The sequence below is a fragment of the Perissodus microlepis genome, chromosome 19, assembly GCF_051167445.1.
Source record: "Perissodus microlepis isolate ML-2025 ecotype Zambia chromosome 19, ASM5116744v1, whole genome shotgun sequence".
Taxonomy (NCBI): domain Eukaryota; kingdom Metazoa; phylum Chordata; class Actinopteri; order Cichliformes; family Cichlidae; genus Perissodus; species Perissodus microlepis.
This window is the reverse complement of record NC_140479.1, coordinates 10982631-11008970: the sequence shown is the minus strand read 5'-3', so window position 1 is coordinate 11008970 and position 26340 is coordinate 10982631. Positions and strand designations below refer to the sequence as shown.

Genomic DNA, 26340 nt, shown 5'->3' with positions numbered 1-26340 from the left:
TTTTTTGTTTTTGTTCTTTGAGTAGGCCTAATTGTGTGTTGTGTTTCAGATTTTTTAGTGCAGTACAAGGCATGATTTCACTTTCATGTTCACAGAATAATGATAGGAAGCCTCAAGATAGAGATTTAAGGAAAAGTAGGGCAGCACATAACTTAATGGCATGCAATGCCATTTGATTTTCTTTTTGGGGGAAAAATTAATTAACTCAGTAGCATCATATGAAATGGTTTGTAAAGGAAATGTTCTTTAAGCATGAGGTCGGCCTCAGATGAACTACACTACAAAGCAAATGCACACTCTGTCATGTGGTTTACATGACATTTTAGCCTCTCTCAGTTCTGCTTAGACTTTACAAAACAGACCATTGACTAAAGCTGCTAAAGGTCCAGGTATTTCTGTTTACAGGTGGTGGACAACAAAACTGAGCTGAAAGTGCATACTAGACTTATTTAGTCAAATCCCCATATAGATTTCATCGTTTTTTTCGGGGTGCCTCCGTCTCACCCTATTCCTAGCAACCTCTTTTGTCACACCACCCCATCTGCACGTCCTCCTTCGTTACATCCAGGAACTCGGTCATCTTCCTTTTTACCTCCTGACTCACAGCTCCATATTCAGCATCGTTTGTCCATTATATCCACTAGCCTGCACGTGTCCAAACACTCAACCTTGCCTATGTCTTCGACTTGAGCCGACTCCCTCATATACTAATTTCTAATCTTGTCCTCCAAAATGAATTACAGAAAAAAGCAATCGAGGGGGCCTACAGAAGTTATAGAAAAGATGCATCAATTTCAGAGCAATGCTATTGTGGAAAAAAGTGTTTGTAGCATGGCCACAAAAACGGTCTAACCCACCACTGTGACATTAATTTAACATTCCACATCATGTTTCTGTCCAATGTCATGGCCAAGCTAAGAGTGAAGCTAAGAGTGTGTATTTTATTTTCCTTTATTATGACAACCTTGATGCTTGATGACATCCATCAACGAAAGAGCAGTCTTAGACATTTTGATAGTAAGAAAAAGGTATGAGCACCGTCACCATATGTTGTTTCAAAAGGGCACAATTTTCCAACAAAATTTATGTTTTGTCACATAAACATTCCAAAGCACTAACAGGAAATGTTTTTGAGTTCCCCAGTTGTGAGAGAGGACTTTTATCTAGACTCACCACTTTTCATTAACACTCAACACTCACACAGGGAGAAATGGTGGCGAGAGTTAGAGACTGCAATTTCTGCACACCCAATAAACCCGAATCCTGTGCAGCCACCAGGGGCACGGTGGGGTGAGGAGCATGCTGCTCCTATTTTCTTGTCAGAAAAGACATTGCCTTTATTTGAGTTCATATTGCTCTTTACTCTTACATTAAATGGCTGCATTCTGCTGAATTCACTGTCAAAACTCAGCCTGGAAATGTGGGAAAAGTTAAAATCGTGAAGCCAAGTTGAGGGAAAGTTGGTACACAAACAAATTCCTTACAGAGGAACTGCAATAATATGTGGCAATGATGAACACCAGCTCATTCTCCTTGTGGAACGATGTCACGTACGAGTCCATTATTTGTTTTAACAACAAAAACTTACCTTTTAATTTTTTTTTAAAAACTACACAATTTGGCTTCAGCTGAAACTGATTTACAAGACTCTTTTTCAGTGCCTTGCTTCTAGCATTGTGCAGCAGTGCTGAGTCACTGATGCACATAATAATGCCCTAAGCTACATTTTCTAGGATTGCTCTGTTTTATGGTTGGTGGTTCAGCCAATTCTCCATCAGTCCATCAGACTGAGTAAAATCAGCTTTTAGATTATTTTGAGACTGACTAATTTTACTTGCTTTATGGAATCCCACTCATCGTTTCTTTATATATATTACCCCTCAGCCGGCCAGCATGGACAACCAGTTTCGTCAGTTGGAAGGATAACTTGAATGAGGTGATGTAGATTTATCAAATTGAGACTGAGGGGTAGCACTGGTGGCCGCCAGTATTTTATTAAATGATCTTGAGCAATAGTTTTCCAGGATTTCTGAAGAACTGTCTTTGGTCATTGACTGCTTTTACACACATTTATAGTCCAGCCCTTGTACCTCACAATTTCCAGAGAAATGTGGTTTGTTAAGCAACTTACCACTGAACTATTAATCATTCAAGCTGAAAAAAAGCCACCCAAATCAGGGGACGAATCAGTAGTTTGTCTCTGAATGATGGAGAACTTGGCAAAGAACCACCTTTAAATTTTGTCTTCAAGCGCTGTGTTATTACCAACCTGTCAGTAAAACACAGTTTGTTACCACTTCTTTAATTCAATCTATGAAAAATGCTAAAGATAATGGTCTGAAAGGCATAAATTATTATTTCTGCACCAAGAAGGTCAATCCCAAAAAGCTATTGGCCAAAAACTTGGCATATCTAAGGATCGCGTGTGTCCTTGAGAACCTGAAGAAATTTGTCCAGTAGATCTGCAGGAGTAGTAATATTTTGTGCTCCTTAAAAATGTATTGTGCCATTCATTGTAGTTTTTAAGTCTCAAAAACTCACAAAAACCCATGTATCAAATATGATACGCTTGGCTTTAAAAGGTTAAGAAGCCTGAAAGAATACAGAGGAAAGGCTGAGGTATCGCAGTTTACACAAGAACTGAAGTGAAAATCAGTGGCAAAAAGGATCTTTTAGGGACTGGTGAATCTGAGTTTTAAATTTATTCATTCAAATAGTCAGAGAGTTACAACAGATGGTGTCTACAAACATCTGTAAAACACAGTGGACACTGTCGTCATTTTTAGCTACATGTCAGGCAGTGATTTTGGGGCTCTCGTCAAAATTGATGGACTTATGAACACAGAAAAATACAGTCTGAATATAGCTGGTCATACCAAATAATGCCATTCATCCACATTAGAATTGCACAATTAGTGTTCTAAATTGCCCATAAGTGTTAGCATCTATGTGTTAGCGCTGCGATGGGCTGGTGAGCTCTCCAGGGTGTACCCCGCCTCTCATCCTATGGCAGCTGGGATATGTTGCAGAATAAGCCTAGAGAGCTACCAAAAAAATCATTACCAGTAAAACCTACTGGTTGGAAAAAGCCACACACACAGGGAGAAATGCAAACTCCACACAGAAATCACTGCAGCACCCTTCTCCTTCCTCTTTTTTCAATTCATTGTTTTAGTAGAAGTATGGTTTAGACAGTCAAGACTCCTTCAGGATAATTTGCTGATTTGCGCCCTACATTGCTGTACATAAAATATTTTTCCGTACTAAAACGCTGATAATAGATTTTAAGCTGAAAGGAGAGAGCTGTGCCTATACCTTTTAGTAATGTCCTCTTAATTAATTAATTTACTGAGCTTTGTCCTCACTAGCCTTTCCAATAATTATTCTCAGTCATGACACTTCTCAAATATCAGTATCCAGATGGCTGACTGTGGCTTTAGGTTCTGTTTTCCAGCTCCACAGAAGAGGCAGGTGCTTTGTCAGTGTAATCCATTCTGACAGCCTGATAGTTTTCCATTTCCTACCACCTCATCTACTCTCTGCAGAGCTCCACTTGAGAGTTAAGTAACATGTTGTTCGGGGTTGACATAATTGGAGCAAAGGATGATAATTTCTTTAGAAATGTTGCTATTACTGGTGGCGAGCTGACAGGGGTCTGCATGCGACATGTTGTAGTTCAGCAATGACGTGTCTCAATGTGCAAAGGTGGGCAATTTTTCACTCTCGACTGCAGTCCACCTAGTGGCTATTTAAGTGCTCCATCTTCAGCCATTTCAAAGTCAGAGGAAGGCAGGCTGGCGATTTGGTTTCTTGCATTGTGAACACAAGCCTTCCTCTACTGTGCATGCAATGATAAAGTGGGACTACATCAGATTATTCTTTGGAGTTTTGGGATTTTGTGCTGACAGATAATCTTTGGCTTCAGGAACGATTCACTGTTTGATGTTCACTCTGCTTCACTCAGTTGATCCTCAAGCTTGTAACTCATTAGATAATGAAGAACAGATGGATTACACATTAAGTATAGTGTGATTTGCATTTAAATGTGGCATACTTCCAACTGTCAAAGCTTTTGTCAACATATTTTGCTGAAGGACTATTTAGAATAAATGACTGTTGGTGCAGCAGATCAGTCAGAAGCTCCATTAGAACTTGAAATTCTGAAACAATTTGAGGCATTTTAATTATGTTACAGTCTGGTGTTTTTTGCTGCAAAAGCACGATTCTTACTTGGATACCAATACTAATGGATAGACCAAAATTAAAAACAGTTGGAAACATTTGTTTCAGCAATTTTGTCATAAGCGTTTGCATAAGATTAATATTCCTAAATTGTTACAAAATCTAGACTATACTTCAGACAACCCCAGAAGAACTGTTGAAAAGATGGCTTGAAACTGCACTGATCAGTATAGCCAATGAGTTCTTCAATGATCTAACGTCACACTGCACTGTGAATGGTGACATTGTTACCAAAAATTGAGACAAAGAACACAAAGAATTGTGTACGTTAATACTGATGTACCACAGGGATCTCTACTTGAACCACTTTTGTTCTGGGAAATACAAATCTCCATGCCAACAGCACACAAACAGTCTCCTCTGAGTGACTTATGTATGTATGTATGTATGTATGTATATATATGTATATATTGTACTATTCTTAGTTAGCGTATTGTCTGTCTTGTCTTAATGTTGGTTTATAATGGAGCACTGTAACAAAAAATAATTTCCCCCAGGGATTAATAAAGTATTCTGATTCTGATTCTATTCCTCCTGACTCCTCCCATCTTATTGGAGAGTTGCTTGTCAGAATTTGTAACACTGCCCGCATTTAAAAATAAAGATCATATATATATATATATATATATATATATATATATATATATATATATATATATATATATATATATCTCTCAATGGTTCTATATTCATGACAGGAATTGGTGTTCAGTTGCTAGATTCCTTACAAGCTTTTGTATGGACGAACTCCCACAAACATTGTTAGTTTCTTCCTCCAGTTAAGGGTTGTTTGGCTTTTTCATCTGTATTGATTTTTAACTGTTAATGGGAAATACATTTCCTTAAAACTCCCCAGGCTTTATTAAGATTTTCAAATATGAAAGTTGGTGATCTTAAATTGCCCCCAAGTATGAATGTGCGTGCCCTGTGTTAGGCCTGTGACAGACTGGCCTAGGGTGTGGGTCTAGGGTGTACCCTGCCACTCGGCTATACTTAATACATCGACTTGATATCAGCCTCTTGGCTGGGACAGGCTCCAGCCGTTCTGAGAGAAAAAACCCTTGTCAGAGGTCTGACGAGATGGGCAAGACTGCTTCAAGCTGAAAGGACATCACGTGTTACAACGCGGGTATGCAGAAGAGCTTCTCTAAAGGACCAGAACCTTTAACCTTGAAGCTCGTGGGCTACAGAAGATAACACCAGGCGCCACTGCTGTTAGCTAAGAACAAGAAACGGAGGCTAAAAATCGACATAGACTCACCATAATTCAACAGCACACTGGAAAAATGTTGTTTGGTCTGATGAGCCTTGATTTTGGTTACAAAATACAGATTGTGGGGTCAGAATTTTGAGTAAACTATATACACAATATGAAAGCATGGATCCATCGTGGCTTGTACGAACAGCTCAGGCTGCTGCTGGTGGTGATGGTGAAACCGCACCACCCAATAACATAGCTGAGGAGTGCATTTTGTTATAGGTATAATGCTTCAAAGGTATGCAGTATACAGCAATCAGCCATCATCATTTTTCCTTAAACTTTTGTCATATAGAAAACTTAAGCACAACTATTTTGAGTACACATTTCATGCTCGTTCCTCTTCTGAACAGACTAATACAGAGCGAGCTGCACTGACCATTATGGTAATGCTGAATTGCTCTGGAGTCCATTATAAAGTAATTTGAAGACTCGCTTAATACCATGTTAAATGCCACCATCAACACGTATCCATAACACACATTTCCTTTTCATATTAACACATTTTATTATTGTTATACACCAGGCATTTTTTAAACAGCAATTTTAGTTTTATTTGCCTAATTTTGCCAGAGGCTTGTATCCAGCACTCACCACTTATTAAAAAAAATCCATTAAAGAGAGCTGAGAGAGACACTGTCAACATGACTGAAACCTATCAATTTAAATGGCAAGTGTATTTCCCCTGAAATTACTCCCTAACACCTCAACATTTTTATAAGAACTAATTTCATTCTGTCATTAATCAATGTCAACAGGCCATTTGTTTTTTTATATGTGACCGTTTTCTACAGATCCACTTGTATTTTTGAGTATGTGTGAGTGAGGTGACGTTTTTGTAACTTCTCTCTCTTGTAAACGATGCTGCACATTTCCATTAACACAGCTGTAATCAGTATTTATCTGGGCACACTGGGAAGACTAACCGTTTCCCAGGTGAATGCTAATAAGATGATAATAGAAACATACTTAATCTACTCCAGCTTCTTTTTAGACACCAAAGACTGGCTGTTACCTGATTTATCTAAACTTTGTATGTAGCCTGATTGGTAGAGTGTGTGTTTGTCCTGTTTGCTCTGTTCCTAAACGAAACGAAGCTTTAACTCTTCAGATTTTATACCTGGTTTGTTTAGTTTTATCAGACTGTGCCATGTTCCTTTGTTGTCTAGAGTCATGCTCTGCTGCAGACCAATACAATCGGACAAAGATTCTTTTCCAGGAACAGTTTTTGGTTTAGTTACAAACCATTTTTTAAAACCCAACTACAAGGCACTCTTTGTTAGTTTCCTGTAACGCTGTGGTCTCTCTGAATCAAGGTCTGAGTGCACAAAGTTTGTTGCTTTCCTTGTAACTGAAGAGAAACTTTTTTTTAACTTGTCATTTCCTCTCCAGGCACCGAAGACACCAAACATGAGTATTTATACTCTCACCTGTGTGACCTGTTAGAAAGTCCAGAATCCAGTCAGCAAGAACTTAACCAAGGCTGATTACATCATGTGGTTTAATCGTGCTAAATGCCAAAGAAGATTCGATAAAGGAGAGTTTGGCATGACACCCCGCTCCGTCCAAGTGTTTAAGCAGCAAGTTAAAAATAGTTTGCTGTCTCCCACTTATCTGTTGGGCCTATTCAAACACTGTGGAGGGTCCTGTTCTCTTTAAATTGATGCTAACACCTGCTTAGTGTTCCACAAAATCATTGACCACAAACAAAGTTGCTCTACTCATAACAAAATAATTTCAAAGTGAAAATTTTGAAATAAATGAAAGGTTTTTATAACTGATTTATTCAGTTTCAGAACTGAAGGGAAGGATTTATGATGCGTGCTGAAGTCAGAACGTGGTTTCATTACAGAAGTCAGAGTGCAATATTTACTCCATTAGCAAAATATGGACATTTTTAGGTTCTGCTGAGTGATTTTTTTTAGTTTCAGTACAGTTATTCTAAACTTACTCACTGTGCATGTAGTTTACATGTAGAGTCAATACACAAGTTATTGATTATTTTCATCATGTTAACTGCAACAGGAGGTGATTTCCCTGATTACAGAGGAAATTTCTGTTAATATCTGGGGCACCAGATATACTTGCACCACTGGGTTTGATTTGGAAAGAAAAAAAAAATATACATATAGCAACAGTTTAAGAAAACAGCTGGAGTCTATAACTTCAGTATATCGAAGTTCAGACATGCTTGGAGTAAGCAGACAGTGAGAACTTCAGACAAAAATAGCTGATTAGCCCTGGTTGAGAAGGGAATTCTTTTGCATGTAAATGGTGCTTGTGTATCATCCATCAGTAATCAAAAGAATTTGGTCAACAGAAGCAGAAAGCTCACGCATCGTTCATGTATTCCACGCAGGCTCCATCACCCCCTTCGCCCTCAGCTAATGAACCAAAGTATGAGAAGCGCTGGCTGGATGCCGTCTCCCTGCCCTTGTTGATGGCCAGAGTCTCCAGATACAAAGCTGGCAAAGATAAATTAAGGTAAGGGTAATCCAGCATGATATAATTCACCTCCAAGGCGCACAGTTCACTGAGCGCAGTTGTTGGCTTAGCAAGCACTTTTCATTTAAGCGGGACGATGTTAATGCCAATATCTATGCACAGGCATAAACGGCTTAAAAGGTCACCGCAGCTACGAGGCTGTGGCTCAGAAGGTGCGACTGAGAGAACACTGGTCGAACTTGTAAATGCTTTTGATTATTATACCCGTCCTTTTTTGTATTGATTTTCTTGTGCAATGTAATTTCACAACAGTTTTTTTCACAGGCTTTTTCAATCAGGATTTTCAGTCATTTCGAAACTGTAGTACAAAATAAACCTACGAGGCCTGTTGTTTGATATTGTTTCACATTTGACAGTCATAACCTATAGATCCCAAATGGCAGGCTTGTGTAAACTGCTGAAATGCATTGATTTTTTTTTTGCCCTGTGTGTAGCAACCATTTCTTTCAGTTCTCTTTGTGTTTCTGTGTGTTTTCTGTCATTTGAAGCACTGATTTATTTGGGTTTCTGTTTTTGGAGCCATCTCCTCTCATATATGTAGAATATTTCTGCACTGGGGGAAAATTATCATTAGCATCTTCACAGTAATTAGGAAGTTGTATCGTGTTGAATTTTTAGGTATCTACCATAAATCCATTGTTAATATGAGAGACTTTTTTGGGAGTGTCCCCTATTTGTGTAAAGTGATCGGTGCAATTTGCATTTTCTGCTGCTCATCGCAGTCCCAGTCACGGGGACAGCAATCTAAGCAGAGATGCCAAACCTCCACCTCTCCAAGCCAACCTACTCCAGCTCTTCTTGTGGGACACCGAGATATTATTATGCCATCCGAGTGACACAATCTCTGCGGTGTGTCCTGTGTCCGCCCCGGGGCCTCCCTTCAGCAGGACATGTCTGAAGCACCTTACATAGAGGCATCCGGAAAGCATTCTGGTCAGATGCCCGAACCATCTTAACTGGATCCTTTCAGCATGCAGAAGTATCCCCTCGTCTGAGCCCCTCCTCTGGCATAGAGCTCAACACTCTGTGTCTAAAGAAAAGCCCAGACAGTCTTCGAACCAAGATCCTTTTTTCCTCCGCTTGTATCCATGATATAATTTTTTTCGGTCACTACCCACAGCGTGTGGCTGTAGATGATGGAACATGGATGCACCGGTAAATCAACAGCTTCGGTTTAATGCCGAATTCTCTTCTCAACATTCAGGCCGGTACAACATCTGCATCGCTGCACCAATCCATCTGTCAGTCTCCCCCTCCCTCAGTCCCTCACTCATGAACAAGATACTTGAACTCATCCACTTGGGGCAGAAACTTGGTCCCAGCCCAGGATGCCTTTACCACCTTTTACTGCCTGAAAATCATGACCATAGGTGCTAATTTGCATTTCACTCAAATGCAAACCTCCCCATTGCAAACTTGAGGTCATCATCCATATAAGGTAATTAACTAGCTTTAGCTACAGCAGAATCTGGATATTTACATGCATCATATGCAGATATCCATATTATTTGTAGCCTGTAAGCTATAAATAATTTGAAACTGTGCATACAAAATTCTATTTCAAATCAATATAACATCTATATCAATTTATCAAGCAATATATCAATTAGTATATTAGTGTAACATTGTGTCAAATCACAAATAAAATATTCACAGCCCTTTTTTGTGTTAGGTAAAAACAGCAGATTCTATAAGCTTGAACATAGTTGTCTATTTAAAGAATAAAATAACTGTCTGTTAAAGTGATTATTAGAGATATTGATAAGAAATGAGCTGCTGTAGAAAATGCAGATACAAAGTTAGTCTGGTACCACGAGTTTAGGTGCTTGAGCTTGTGCTCTAAACTATTAGTTACCTTTTTCATAAACAGGAAGCTTAATAAAACCTCTAATTTCTTCCATTTAAATGGCTTTTCTTTCAAATTGGAAATTATGTACCTTAGTCCATTTTCCTTATCATTTCCTCCACTTGTGCTGAGCACTAGTCCCCACAGGGTGTGTCAAACTGCAGAATTTAGAAATTGCAGGTACTTAACGATAAATAAATGATGGGACTCTGCTCTGCTCAGTTAATTAAAAATGTTTATTAAACTTGTTTATTGGACTCCACATTGGTTATTATGTCGTTTCAAGCCTTAGGCAGCAGCGAGTGATAAGAAAATTGTATAAAAGTGCTACACTGTGGTTTTTCCCTCCCTCATGTTCTCCCGTGTTACAGGAAGTGGTCAGCACATAGTTTAACAAAACTTCAGCTGGGCTGATTCTCACATAATTTAAAAAGAAAAAAAAAATCCTGCACTGGAAAACAAAAGCATGCTAAAGTAGTAACAGAAGCACTCGAAATGGACAACCGTATATTGAAAAGTAGCACACACAGTTGGAAAGCTGGAATTAAGTGTTTATCATCTTTCCTAAATTACTTATTGATCATTGATCTAAATAGTCTCTAATGTCCTGTCAAGTTTCTAATTCAGTGGTTTCCAACATCTTTGTTTTTTTTTTTACTCATCCTAACAGATGAACTCAAGGTCGTCTCCATTAGCACCAAAAAGGTTCATATTTAAATATGTAAACCTTATTTTATTACAGAAGTGAAATAATTTAGATGACTAACTACTGTGAGTCTAAACTGCAGTTCATAATTAGTTCTAACCAAATAAGATTTCATCCATGACCTATGTAGTAACGCTTATCTAATCCATCCTTTTATATTGTAAGTCAGTATGAAGCTCTAGAAAAGGTGCCGCTCCTCCTCGTGTTAGAGCCACACCAGCTATCATGCCGAGTACCCACAAACCTGTGGGGGCATTGTTAGGATCTGGAGTTGCTGCTGTTGGTCAAGTCCGAGTTCAGCAACACTAAAAAAATTAGGTCACCTGACTCCTGACTGAAGATCAGCAGTTTTTTGCTTGCTGATGGCATGGATTCATGGCAGATTTCATCATCAGGCTCCAACTGTGACATTCAGGGAGCACAAGTTTTTTTTTTTTTTTTGTTTTTTTTTACACACATGCCCACCACAGTCCAAACTGTAACCTCAGTGGCAATCTTTAGGATGTGCTGCTGAAGACTTTACTCAGTGGTTCAACTCTCCAATCATTATCAATACTTAAAAACTACTCGGCAAAAAAAAAAAAATGCAACTTGGAAACGCAAACTGAAATAAATCTGACATTGGAGAGGCGAGTCAAGGAGGCCATTTATGTAAAAAGGAACAAGCCTCTCTAAGAGTACATCTTTCAGTGCAGTGATTGCAGCCATTTCCCAATTGTCTGTACTCATGGACATTGATTAATGGTCATGGCAGTTTGCATATCAACAACGATGAAAGTGATCTCAATGCTCATTGTTATGCAGCGGCGCTGGTTTGGATTGTTATGCATGTGTATTGTTTATAAGGCTGGGGAAACCTGCAGTCAGCTGAGACTGTATAAGTCACTTAGATGAGTGAGGAAATGTTTCCCCCACTGAAAACTCTGCATCCAGATGAGCAGAATCAACTTTCTGGGATTGCATAAGCTTATTATAAACAATGCTATGGTGAATGCTCGCCTTTATCAAAGCTAAAGGCGGTCCACCAAAGTAGTCTTGTGTATGACTTCTTTTTTTTTTTGGCCGGGCACTGTATATTGAGATCAATGCATTACAGTATTAAAGGAGACAGATGTTTAAAAAAATCAATTCATCCATCTGCCCTGGTGGGAAGTCTCTGGGCTCCCTGTGAATGACCAAGCTCTTTTTCCTAAGGTGAGTTTAAACACTCCAGAGAAAGTTCATTTGTGGTATACACCAGAAATTGAGAATTATTTTGTCAAAGACATAACAAATATTATAATGAATTAATTTAAAGGAATGAGGACGCTTTCATATTTACACTGTAAATGTTGCATCTAAGATTTGGCGAATCAGTTTGATGCTGTGGCTTCAAAGTCTGTAAAAATCTTAAGGATGAAAGAAAATTTGACATTTCAAAGTAAAAAATATTTTTGTAACTCTAAGATATCCTTATTAAATATATTCTTTATTGAAGTATCGCTTGATCAGTCCAAAGTACAGAATCTGCGGCACAGTTCGCAGCAGGAGGCGATGCGTCTGTAGTTGCCCTTTTCTCCTAAATTTTATATTTGGATGAAGCAACAGTCCTGCAATACTAAATCTGTCAAATGCTTAGTCCAATCAGCAGTCCAATGATTGGTAAGTAGGACCAAAGAAATGTATTGAGGAGATCTGGAGCTTGGTCACATTGAATGTAATAACCTGATGCTGAATCTGAAATACCAGAGTCCAGTCAATAGGGAACCCTGCAGGCAGTGAGCAGGTCAATATCAGAGTTTACACTGAAAAAATGTGGGTCTGTTAGAAAGCACAAATATAGATCGGATCAGTGTGGATGCGAGGGCCACAGCCATGCTTATAATAACCTTATTATTCATTTACACACATTTACAACGATAAACATGCATATTGCTGTTTTTTATGTTAATCGTTTGTTCCTATCAGTAATTATCATGGCCATGGAATAAAACACATTCAACAGCAGAGAGCTGACGGGGGTTTGATTTGAGTTAGTTTAGCTTTGTGCTTAGTTGCGTTTGCATTTTATTTACACTGTTTGTTTTATTGGGGTTAGTATGCGAGGTCTCTCAGGTCATTTTGACTGGATAGTTTGTGCCTCGTTGCCAAACTCCAGTCGATGATAAATAATAAAAGACTGAATACCAGTGTGGATCAGGATGTTAAAGTCAGCAAGTTCTCACTGGCCAGGTGACCCATTATATAATTTTTTTAATGGTTACTTATTGTTTTTATTCCATCTAAGAGAACAGTGCCATCAGCTACGGATTGACTATTAAACATTCCTTATATTCTTATATTAAACGTTAACTGGCCAGGCTGCTATTGTGGCCGTCTTCATTCAGCTGACAGATGCACACAGGATTAACACTTGCATATGAAAATGCACTAATAGGTCATTCATGTCTTTGAATCAACAATCTGATTCAAGGTGAATTTCTAACTTGGCAAGTTGCTCTGATAACCAGTTTTTGAGTTTTACTCACGTCAGAAATCAGAATAAACTTTGCCCAAAAGAAAACTGTCAAACATCAGTAAAAACCTTTCAATGAGATTAAGAATGCTTTGTCCAGATCTCGGCTCCCTCTTATTTCTGACTCTGAGCCTTCTACCACTCATAAATGGGTTTTTTTTATTTAGATGTACAAGTTTCACTGTGCAGAATGAAGTGCAGGTCATCCAAACAAGGTTGGTCTGTGCTTAACTAAAAGTTGTGTAACTACGAGCATAATGTGTTGGAGCCAATCATTGCTCAAAGAACATCTTGTAACCAACAGCTACAGTACACGGTGTACAGAGAGAGGTGTTCTCCACTTGCTAACATGAGTTCTTGCAGAAGAGCAAGACTTCCAATCACAAAGCAGTTCTGTCCATTCGGTTTTTCTTTTTGTTTTGGGGTTTTTTCTTAGGCTTTTTTTTTTTTTTTTTTTTGCTAGGTGTATGAGGAGTCAATAAAAACAGCGAAAAAGCTGCCAAATTCACAACAGTGAAGCGTGGTAATCACTGCTGTAAGTGAGAGAAATGTCAGGTGTCCAAGGCTTAAAAAAAACAAATATCCAAATCCCCAAATTAAAAGCTGAATTAATTATCAGAAAATTAACATTTGATTAAATGAATAATAAGGTGCAGCACTCATTTTTCAGTTTGGCTCACATAGACCTGGATGGGGATAGCATATTTAATATTATCCTTATTATATTTTTACTTAGTTACATGCATATATCCTGTAAGAGTAGGTACTGAGATTATTTCTATAAAGCTTTTCTAATATCTCATTCCCACTTGGAGCATGAGGATTTTCCATTAGTGTTGATGGAAAGGTGTTGACTCATGGTCTCATTTAAAGTTGATGTGGACTCTGCACACTGCGGTGTATTTGTATCTGAAAGTTTAAACAATGCTCTAGTGGTCCTTGTTAGTCCATGCTGTATGCTTCCAGTTGGTATGCCAGATACTTTTTCAAAGTTTTACTCTCAAATGCTAAATTTAATTCTACTCTTAACAAAATGTTTTAAAACAAAGCTACACGGAAAACTAAAAGCAAAGAAGAGCAGGCCTTGTTTCTTTCTTTTTGCAAACATTTTTTCAGTAATACCGAGGTGTCAGAGATGTCTCTCATCGTGACGTAATGGCATATTATCAGCCTTTTGTTTAAGCTATCAAAATGGATACATTTGAAAGGGAGGAGACCTTGCAGATTAGCAGGGCTTTGTCAGCCACACTTGTGTTAACAGCTGGGCTTTTTAAAAAAATTCTAAAAGCAAGCAATTATTTACTCAAAGTGTTATGCATCAAAGTTTCATCCTTGGCCAGTGTGATGCAAGTGCACTTAATAGGTTTGCAAACAGTTCTTGATAAGGTACTCAGAAACATCACAGAAATAAAGGCAGTAACAAATATTACAGTGTTTTATGATATCATTTAGAAAATTTACATGAATTGTCCTTTTTAATTCCTTACATGACATAAGAAGTGTTTATTTTCCAAAGAAAAGATGCCAAGCAGTGTGCAAACCTGCTTTAGGGGCTCAGAAGCTAAATACAGGTGCAATTGAGTGACACTGATGCAAAGATGTGTAGTTTGTGTGTAGAGAATTGTTTAAGATCCTGATGACACAGCACCATTTGACAAGGTAAAAGTACAGGTAATTACAGCTGCAGTTGTTTCCCTTACACTTACATATAAAAGAGTCAGTCAGATAGAAAGTTAATGCAAGATTATCTGGCACAGCTTCCTGGTGTTGTGCAGCAGACAACCATAAGAACAGCACGAGCTTGTGCAAACAGTGCACTCATGGGTGCTGGTGCTCACTGCTACTTGCTAATCAATGCAGAAACAGGCAATCGTGTGTCTGTACGGGAAAAGCAAGACCTCGTGGTGGAGGCGCAACTGTTCACTGTCATTAAATTTTTTGGCTAAGCTTCTTCTTAGTAGTTTCCAAAGGGGAATGAAAGGTCACTCAGGTGAACTGAAGCTTAATGATCATTTCTGTGAGAGGGATTTCCAGCAACCACGCTGGGACGGCGTCTTTTTGCACATTGGAAATAAAAGGTATCACTACTGAATACCTACCCAAAATATCTCCAAGGTTCAGAAGTTCATAATAAAAAGGATGCACTAGACCACCGTCTTACCCATGCAACACTGTAATGCATGCACCTGACACTGAGTACATAACCTTGTCTTTATCACATCACCAACATTAGTAGACTAAACATATTGCAAAACTACTATTAAACAAATGGATGGGCTCCAGTTGTTCAGTGAAAGTAAATCCAGCAGAAAATACATGCACCAAGTTAAAATTTTCATATATTTTTAAGCACCGTAGCTCAAGCTCAAGTCCAAAGAGATGAATGTGTTCCCAGTATACTTTCAACTCTGTTATATGTTCACCGTTTGTGCAATTTACACTTTTAATATAGGGGCACACCAGCGAAAAGTAAGGCTACTGTTAATTAGATAAAATTGCCATGGATTTCATGCATGCATGCTACTACCAAGAAAATGACTATGTAGCCAAATGACCACTAAACATATTGACTGGTAGTTGTGGGAATTAAACTGGGACAAAAATGGGGGGTTTAATTTCGTGAAAATCACAACTTTAATTAAAGGAATATTATATTGCACTTTAGTGATTCAAGCTGGGTGTTTGATCAGTGTCATGGATTCAAAGTTGCACTCACATCTATGCATTTCTTGGTAAGAAATCAAAAGCAAACAAGTTTCTCTCATTCATTATGCCGAGAATGAAATGCCCCAAAGCCTGCTCATTTCCCTGCTTCACTAATCAGTAGCCATGGCACATTTCCCCTCTCTCTGCCACTTGTACTATATTGAAACTAATGGCTTGATTCCCCCCAAAAACAGTTTCTTCCTGTATATTCTTCGTGTGTTATCCTGCGTGTTGACTGGGTGATATGTCCATGCTCTGTCTCAGTGGATTCATTACTGCCTAGTCAGCAGGCAAGACACAATAATTTGTGCCGCTGGGAATGGCGCAGATGTATGAAAAAACACACTCTCCCTAGATCCCATCTCTCAGCAAGGATTTTTTTTTTTTTGTTCTGCTCAGTGAAGGTGGAAGGGCTTTAGCAGCTCCTCCTGACAGCGCTGTTCTCCCTACATTGAGCCGCCAGCTGTCCGTTCCTTTGATTAAGCTCTGCATTTTCAACTCCTCATTCACTGCCCTTTCTCTCTCTCGTATCTGCCCTTGTGCTGCATGGCCTCTAAAGTTTTACGTCATTTGAAAGAGATCTAATTGATATACCGTTTTATTTATTTATTTTAAAGGTGAGCTCATCAGCTGCTCATTTATCCATGCAGTACTCACTGAAATGCAACTAGATGCATTTGGCAATGCTTGCTCGAAAAACAAAGACTGTCTGAATATCCATTAGTGATGCTTCACAGTTACACAAACCACAACACAAGGCACATTTGGGTCAGGCACTGGGACAGAAAGAATTTGCACCCTTGTTAAATCAAAAAAACGACATTCCAGTCCAGCCAAAATCACCCCTGGAGAGTCACTGGGTCAGTACACAGGCAGCGGAACATAAGATTTTAACAAGCCTGTTGCAGATACAGTATAACAGTCATGCTCAGAGGATTTGTTAGGAATGCTGACTTTGTATAATCTAACCTCGAGTAGCTGCTCTGTCTGTGCGTGAGGATGGAGTGTTTGGTTTAGGAGCTGTCTAAGAAGATTTCCCTCTTCACACTGTGCGTTGGAAGCCTTTTATTGTTTCTGTGTTTATCAGCCTTCATCTCACGTACCTTAACAGCATCATCCTGCTGCTGCTCAACACTTCTCAAAAATTCAGTTTTTTTTCCCCCTTCTTTCTAATGTTGTAGATTCTCCACTGCAGTGCCTAAAATTGCTTAACCATCTCATATAACCGTTTTTCCTTGGCAACCATCTCCAAAGCTGAAAGTATCAGCATCATGCGAATGCACTGAAATTAAGTGTCAAAGCTTTGCATTCTGCTGATGAGCGTGATTCCCCTCAGATGACCTCATCAGAACCCCATCAACAGAGGAACTTAATTGTATTTGTAAAAGAATGCCCTTGACTGCAAACCACTCCAAAGTAACAAAAGAGGTTTTAAATACAGGCCTAAATAAAGGAAAGGAAATGAAGGGACACGTGAAGCAAATTTTTACTGTTAATATTCTCACTTTACTCTGTAAATGGTTTGTGATTGGTGGCTTTCTCAACCTTAACTGCAGTATGTTATATTTTCACATCTATTAGCTGCTTGGCGGTCATGCCGGGTGCTCTCTTCATCCTCTGGAGTATATTTGGGTTGGGTAGCTGGTAATGACCCTACATCTGTCCAGTAGACCAATTCCACAGCAGTCATTTGACAGAAAATCGTAGGAAAACATAAAGCACATGTTAGTAATGACATTAGTTAAGGTTGTGTTCTGTTTGAACCTGAGCCCTAATAATAATAATTATTATGATTAGTATTATGATTGTGATTATTATTACTGTCAACACTCTTATCTCATAAGGGCTGCTGTGAATAAAGCACCTAAATATGAATCTACAGCTAGCTTGACTGATTTGGCAGAAGCAATGGGAAAATGGCACAAAGTTGCCGCTCCTAGCTAAGAAATAGCTGGGAACAAAATTTCTAACAAAATGAAGAAAACAGTATTTTTAAAAAAGAAGTCAGTTTTAGCAAAGTTTACAATGAGAACGGGTGATGGTCCTGGTGTTTGAATTTTACCTCTGGACAGAGCCAGATTGGTACTTTGCGCTCATCTCCAGAAGGTTGTTTGTCCTCAGGGCAGCTTTCTCTTAGCAGACTTCTCACCTTTTCATATTGTAGCAGCTAGTAGCAGTTTCTTTAAACATGTCCATAAAAAAGATAGCTGCTGCTCCCGTCACTCATTGGTTTTGAAGCTTTAACCTGAACATTACAGTCATCAACATTTTATTAAAGTTGGGCGTTTTTACATAGGAGCCATCAGATGATAACAATGCTCTACTGCATGTAAAAATGCATCTATTAAGGCTTACAGACTTTAAATTCACAGTTTGACGACTCAAGCTTCACTTGTTCAGTATCAGCATTGATGCTCTCGTCTCTGTCTTTGCTCTACCAGGTTCAACTGTTTTGAAGTTTTTGCCTTGGATGGAGCCAGCACCAATATTCTTCAATTTTGCACTGCAGCAGAAAGCACAGACTGGCTCCAAGCAATATCCACAAATATCAATGACTTGATGCAGGAGAATGTGAGTTCATTTCTAAACATTAGAGGCTTGGTTGGATCTTCCTCTGAGTGTGTACTAAAAATGAAGGTGAAAAGAGTGATTTGAATGCTCTCGTGTTTCCATAAAGTTTAAAATGAATGATTTACACATGCACATTAATAGTTTCACAACGGGAGGAAGGAAGGAATCACAAAACTTGACGAAATTCAGGTTGTGAATTATTTTCCACTTTTGATCTGCTCAGTAATAAAAGAACCCTTGAAACTGTTTTGCCCACAGTTGTTCCCCCCCATCACACAATAACGTGGTTTTAATAGACCCTTCCTGACAAGCACTCATTGACTCACAGTGGCACCTCTCCCCCTCTGACAAAAAAAAAAAGAAAAAAGATGCCTTCGATACCTAATTAATGACTGCTAAGTAGTCATTCGGCGTGTGCTCTGCTCTCTCTCATTTCCTCCTATTTCACTTTGATTATCACGCTGATGATGCGAATAGTTTTTGGTGAGGATGAAGACGTACTGTAAGCCCGTGCTCATCGATGGCACAGCTGCCTTTTTTAAAAAGTGTGATTAATTCATGCCTGCATTCACCTAATTACGGACGTGCAGTGTGATTGCTAAATGGCCAATCAGGATGTAATTGTGTTGCCACCTTGGGAGAGAGCAGAACTTTTGTTTTAATGACCTACAACCTTTAAATAGACTCTTTAACACTCTTGGGGTCCGTCGCAGGTTTTGTCGCAGACATGGTGGAAGACTATATGATGCTCTTTGATGTTCTTTTAGAGGAAATAGAGAAAAAAATATAAAGATTTGGGCAGCAGCTTGCTGGTATCTAATAATATGAAGATTTCAGGTGACGGTGAACTTTTCGAATGTAGCTCAGGTGGAACAAGCAAGTCGCGAGCCCCATGCTGATTGTGATATGCTGACACACCAGGTGTGCTTTCAGTGTGAAAATGCTTTGCTCTGGTTTGCAGCATTTTTCCTGCTGAGTGATAACCTCTGTGGCACATTTGGAAAATGCTTCTCTTTTTCTGGACCTATATTTTCTCAAGGTGGTCTTTAATTGACATGCACTGTCATCCAATGACTTTAAAATGGGTCTGCTATTTTGTGGATTGGTGGGGAGCCAACATGTCACTCCAGAGAGGCGTTTTTTCATTTTCCTTTATTTCACTGATTTCATTTATTGTGTCTATGAATTTATTAGATTCATTTGCAGGAAAGCATGTTTCCCAGGCAGTGCTGCCAACTTTAGATGTTTTTATTACCTCATTAATATGTTATAATACATTTATATTTGCTACTTAATTTATGTTTGTTTGTTTTGCTTTCCTGAGCAGTTTGTGTGATGTGGTGGTGTTCACTGCCCCGCTAGAAAAGGCTACTGCCTTCATGTAGTTCCATGGGGCTACACGGACTTTAACAGTGTTTTCGATGGCTGTATGTGTCACAATAGCATTTATATTAAAAGACTAAATGAGTCACTTAACCTGTGGTTTTAACAAACAAGCTGATTTGTTTATTTATAATAAGTTCTGTAGCATTTAAGTGGTTAGACCTTAGCTTCTCTTGACACCCAGAATGTAAAAACTGGTTAGAGTTTGTAAAAATGCACAAAAGATTTGAAACTCTTTGATTCACAGCTATTAAGGGTTCAGAATGTCTTTATGTAATCTGAAATGTAAATATGTTTTCTAACTGTATATCTGTTTAATTTCTGTTTCTTTTAATAGATAAAGATCATCAACAAGTACTGCTCTTCAGATGATCAAGTATGTCACTATTTGCCTAACTTGACACAAACACATCATTTTTGTATCTTTTTGAGAACAGGTGCTTAATTGCCAGAAGACCAACAGGCCAATTAAATTCCTTCTGACAGCACACCTTCAGACCACTAAAGAGGCGAAAATCAAACTGAAAATGCCGTCCAACTGCTTGGATGACACTCTGTGAATGTGTATCCCTGCTCTATGAGCAGAAACCTGACATGTGTGAAACAGCCTGTTGAAGTTAACTCAAATATTTTCCTCTGACCATATTCTGGGTGTGAATATCTATTTTAGTCTCTAAAGCAGAGGTCTCAACTGCAGACTGCAATGTTTTAGAAACTGCACTTCTAGCCGTTACATTCATCTCACTTAACACTCGTCCAAAGCTCCTTTTGAACGGCCATAACAGCGTTTCTAGTTATTGTCGTGGCCTTTTTTGTTTTTATTGTTGTCAAGTTTTCAATTTAGTTACTACTGGTGAGCAGATTCCTAGGAGTATACCAATGTATCCCATGTTGGCAGTAACTTTATACACGTCTATTTAAGTTTTTTGTGAGAAACGTTATAAATGTGTATAAAATGGCATCGTCTGCATACGACTGCAGCGCTGTGCAAAATCATCGGGGCAATATGAAAATTCAATTCAATTTGTCAGGAAAAAAAAAAAAAGTAGAACTTGCTCACTCAAAACTTTACTGCAGGATTCTTTAGATAGAACGTATTGCCAGCAAACACTCAAGGCCCAAACTTATAAATCAGTGGATGTTGTTAACCACAGGATACGGGAGTGTAGCTGATAAGCAGTGCTTGGGATTTTCTCTGCTTTCCTCTGCTTAGATGAGAACAGGGCAACTTCCGAGTCAATCTGGAGTAGATAAAAGGAAATTGTTGCAGTGCAGCTGAGACTGCAGAACTGTATTGAAAAGTATCGTTTTAAATGGATGTTTTCTGAGCTGCGTCATTGGGTCCCCCCCCCCCCCATTCACTTTGTCAGTGCACCGTAGACCATTCTTTTCCATTTTCTTAGTAAGAACATATTTTTCACTGTGTGTGTCTTTTTGTGTATTATCCATTTATTTATTTCAAATCAAATAATGAAAATGTATCCTTCTGAATCTCTGCAGATTGTTCACACGGGCTGGGCATGTGAATGCCCCGAGGGTAGCGCTCCTTGTCGATCTTCAACATTTAAGTTCCTGGCACTGCGAGGACCATATTTTTATATCTTCAAAAGTCCGCCGGTAATTAGTTTTTTCAATTTTCCTATTCAATATGGAGAGGAAATTGGTACATTTCTGTGGTGGGTCAGAAACCTCACTAGAGTTGGGCAGGTTTATAAATCATTTCTTCTAAAGTGAATCACAAACAAAATAAATTTCTACAGATGGCTTTTAGAAAGGAGGGGTTGTGGTATGGTGCATATGTTTGGTGTGGTACTGGATACATGTAATTAGCAAAGGCAACAAAATTTCCAGATAAAAAATAAGAACTTTCGGTCCTCATGTTCTCAGTGGATGAAAGTGTTTCTGGTTAATCACAGTTTTTCAGTGGTTTTTACTCCCGAGGTAGTGTGTGCACATTAATGGTGATTTAGGTTTTCTTGGCCTTCCTGCTGGACTGTGTCTTTGTTACCCTTTACACAACTGTACACAGGATAAGCTAATGTTCTCTTTGATGGTTCGTTAGTGCAAACTTTGGTGTGCATGTATTTGCTCTGTTTAAATTCAGATTGTCAGATACTTTCGATCTTTTCGTAGCTGCAGTTTGAGAACAGAATCCAGGCGTTTCCTGACCATTTTATGAGGATGAACGAAATAATAATAATGACTATTGACGACAGTGGCTGTAGGTGAACAAATACAGTGCAGCATTTCTTCTTAAATATTTTCATTTCAAATTGCTCATTATTTTGAAAGAGAAAATACTGTAAGAGGGGGAAAACATTTTGTAAAAAGCTTGTTTTAAGTCAGAAAGAAAATTCTCTTGCTTGAACAAGTTGCAGCAAATTAAAGTTTTTCCAGGCTTGAAGTGTGCCAGGCAGGCACCTGTAAGTGCAAACGTCCCGAAAGGAACTCCAGATATTGCAAGCCTTAGGTCTGCTCACATCTACTTATTACAAATACTGGATAACATTTCAAACCCAGCAGACCAAAATAATATGAAGGCTCTTACAAGAGGGTGACCCCCATCACCAAGATCTCCAAAAGCAGATCTCGTATCTAATCTTGTGAAGCCATCTTACACTTCCTGAGAAAACAGCATGCGTGTTACCCAAAAGTGCAAAAAAAAAAAACCAAAAAACATCTCATGCATGCTGAGTGCTGCTCTTTTATGCTTGGTGAGGACCATTCCACGTGTAAAATGCAGTGGTGAGTGAGAAAACAGTTATGATAAAAGCAGGTGGAACTGAGCAGCTTCAAGCTGAATAGCAAAGCAAATATAGAAAAATAATTATATTCAAGAGCAGATAAAACTGTAGATTGCTCAAAGATCTTACATCTCGAAAAAAAAAAAAAGAAAAAAAAAGTGTGTTCTCAAAATCCAGTTTTAGACCGTTTTTCCTTGGTGGGTGTTCCACATTAATATTTAAAAATGAGTATAGCATTCAGCTGGGCTCCTAATAATATATATTAACTGTTTAAATGTTACAGCCATGAAGAAATTTGGATATGAATAGCGGGCTGAAGATTCTTTGGTGACTTTATTAATAGAATGCACCAGGTTTTATTTTAGTTTAGAGCAAACATTTTAATTAGAGATGTGTGAAATGTATCAAAAGCAGGCTGTAGATTTGCAAAGAAGATATTAAGGAAAGAGGTAGTCGCATATAAAAGTAGCGCCATCTGTGTTAACTTTAGTTTTTGGTGCCAGAGATAAATTTTATGGTGAATAAAAGAGGTCCAAGACTGGATCCCTGCTGAACACCTGTGCAAACTACAAGGACATCTGGGCTGAAGTCTTTGGACACCGAGTACAAATTAAACATGGCCTGTTAATCTGCACTGACTGAGCAAAGCTTTTCTAGTAGAGTGTCACGATACTGAATTAAATGCTTTTGAGAAATCCAGAGAATAAAACAAAGAACCTTTAAGATGGTTAGGAGTCTTTATATACGCTTACCTACTGCAATTAACTTAAAAATGAGCTATAAGAAGAGCAGTTAGCCCAGCACAGAGGCAAAACAGGGAGAGATCCAGTTTAAACTGACAGCTTCACAACATATCTTATATCCGCTTATCAATCCAAAAAGAAGAAGAAGAAAACATTAGAACATATAGAATTAAAGATTTTATGGTTTTAAAATCTCTTCGAATAAAATTAAATGATAATTGAAAGAATGGAAATCAGATTTAGCTTTTCTAATAAGTACAAGACAGTTTTTTCTTAGTAGTTGAAACTTTGCAGATAGAAGATTGTTAGATATTCAAAATCACCAGTCTGTTCTGCAATGAGAGCATTGTGGAGGAGAACCAAGGATTATACACAGATATATTCTGAAAATTTTAAGGCGGCATGATTAAGTACATATTGAAATTTGTGACGTGATTGGAAACGTTTTCAATTTAATTGAGGTCAGAGTGCTGCTGTTCCTTAAAAAAAATAAATCTTTTCATTAAGATATTTAAAATTCAGTTTATTTATAAAGTGTAGAAGGTTGTTATAGTCTTAAGGTCAAACATTTTTCTGTCACATGTAGTTGGGCACTGGTAGCTGATGTGTCCAGAAAAAAATTGCACTAGTGGGTTATTTAAGTGGGTTATTTGTTCAAATATGATCTGTCATGGTTGATCTAAAAGGAATGCATTTATTTGGACATGTAGGGCTACAAATCAATTATTATATAATAATCTCTTGTAATGTTGTTGTAATGTAGCAGAACGTTTAGGGAGCAAATCTAAATTCAAGTCACACTCAATAACTTCCTCAGAACTAACATGTAATGGCAATACTTCGGCAGTCTCTGACAGGGCTGAACTGCTTGCAGCAGGAAGATGATGAACTCCAGTAACAGTAAAATGTGCACTACCTCCAGGGGAGTCAATAACAATATATTCAGTAGTCTGGTAGCGAAGCAACATTAACAAGGCAAGCCTCTGTGTAGAGCCTTTGACACAGTCATACTGCACCTTGTTGTTTTCCTGTCAATGCCTAAGACATGTAGTAATCCAAATTTATGTCCACATGATTGACCTGGTTAGGCAAGTTTCAGTAAGGATAAAAATTCACTTATGTCAACAAAATCCAATTTTTGGAATTGTAAGGGGCTTCTAATGTTTAGCTGTAATATAGCTCACTGAACTCTTGTACTGAGATGTCATTTCAGTGGAGATATGTTCTCTCTGTCGGGAGGCTGTGTATTGATCAATGAAAGATTATTTAATTTAACTATAGATAAGGTGGGTCAGAAGCTAGAGCGGGTCAGGGTAGATGAGGATTCCTCCATTCTGCATGTCAAAGTATCCTTGAGCAAGGTCCTGGATCTATCAGAGTCGTGACTGGGTGAATCAGGCTTGTAGTAAAAAGTACTGTCAAACTAGGAAAAGTGCTAAACAAGTACCAGTCCACTGATCTGGATTAATAACTACCTAATAGCATTTCACTTCTGTAACTCTGAAGGAACACTCATATCAGTTGCCTTTCTTCTGATATGCAGCCTTCTTCAGTGGCCAGCTGTATGGACAGTATGACTCCTGCTAGCTTCCTTTTTTTCCCCCATTTTCCCGCCAACTGGTACTCAGCTGTATGAGACACTTTTCATATTTACAGCTAAATCAACAAGTAGGTGTGAGAGACCATTACCTGACCATGAGATGAGAAGCTTCTTCCTCCCGCACGCTGAAGACATGCATGTAAGGTTATTTGGTGACTCTAAATTGGCTACATATGTGAGGTTGATGGAGTGAAATGTATAGAATAAAAGTGCTATATGAACGTATGCTTAAAGTTCTTTGAGGGGTCAGTAAGATGACAAAAGCATTTATATGTGGATATTACATAGCACAACAGCCAGTATTGCTGCGTCTCTGTACTCATTAGCACACTGACAGCATTACCATGTACTGAATATCTTAAAGAGCTCTGCTAACCTTGCCCTTGCACTTGACATCCCACTGGCCATTTGCATATGTGCAGAAAATTAAGCATTTCATCATCTATGCAGATGCTTTCTGCAACTCACGTAGGCACACTGATGCATTCCTTTTGACTTCCATCCTCTGCTCGAGTCTCCAGACTGGCTCTGTTTCTGTGTCAGTTTACACGGCTGTCTGAACAGTGCATTTTTACAATTCCCTCTGCACACTGATGCTTTGTGTTAAGATTAGTGATGGTCACCCCAGCTGTTTGTTGAAATGGCAGGAACAAGAGCCTGGCCTTGTTTAAACTACACTTGCTGATACCATCAAACAGGCCTTTTGTTGCAACCTGTGCATCATTGTGCTTGAGGCATCACTACAGGAAAAAGAATCATAACCATCAGAGATTTTTAGTAACACTGGGTGAGAGGCCTCTGGTCTGGTATACTCAACCACAACATTAAAACTTAATCTGGCACACACCCCCCATTCCCAAGAAAACGGATTTAACCTGGTAGGACATGGACAAAGGACCTATGGGGGTGTCCTGTGAAGTTCTAGGATATTGGTTTGTGGGTTCTGCAGCTGGGTCGTACTCTTAGCGTGGGGGATTTTGCTTGTTCTTTAGAAAATTTGATGTCCATTAAATGGCAGAACCTAAAGTTTACCAGGAGAAGGTTATAATGTAATGAGATCATTAGCATTATTAACTTCACCTGTCAGTGTTGATAATATTTTGGCCAGTATAATTTTTAAACTGTTCTGCTGTTTTTAAAAGTGCTGCAGGAAAGTCTTTTACAAAGAGTATGCCAGAGGCTAAAAAAAATTGTGACACAGAAACTGTGCTTTTGAAGGTGAGCTTAGGAAGAAAAAACCCAAAACCTTTTTGTAGCTTTTTGTAGTTTTTAAATAAAGAGAAAAAGCTACAGGCTGGGAGCAGCCGAGAACTGCAGTACACTACACACAACGCAGATCAGTTACAAAAATGAAAAGTTTGTTTTTGGTTAAGATGTAGGCCAGTCATAGGACCAACAAATCATGTTTACAGGATGAGAGCAAAAGAAGTGAGCAGCTGTACTTTTAATGAACAACATTAATGGATGTATTGTGAAGTCGCTGAAGTTATGGTTCCTTGAGCTAAAGACATTATGCAGCTGGTGGGTTGTGAAATGCCAGAC

At 38.6% G+C, this 26340-nt stretch overlaps 1 protein-coding gene across 1 annotated transcript in view; it reads left to right on the top strand.

The window, feature by feature from the left end:
* sntg2 (syntrophin, gamma 2) overlaps window positions 1–26340 on the top strand; it is a 109538-nt gene that overhangs the window by 49412 nt on the left and 33786 nt on the right. The window contains exons 9-12 of the mRNA XM_084915709.1: window positions 7860–7984; window positions 18199–18328; window positions 20049–20087; window positions 21212–21328. Of these exons, the coding sequence (XP_084771835.1) occupies window positions 7860–7984; window positions 18199–18328; window positions 20049–20087; window positions 21212–21328 (411 nt within the window). The remainder of the gene's footprint in view (window positions 1–7859; window positions 7985–18198; window positions 18329–20048; window positions 20088–21211; window positions 21329–26340) is intronic.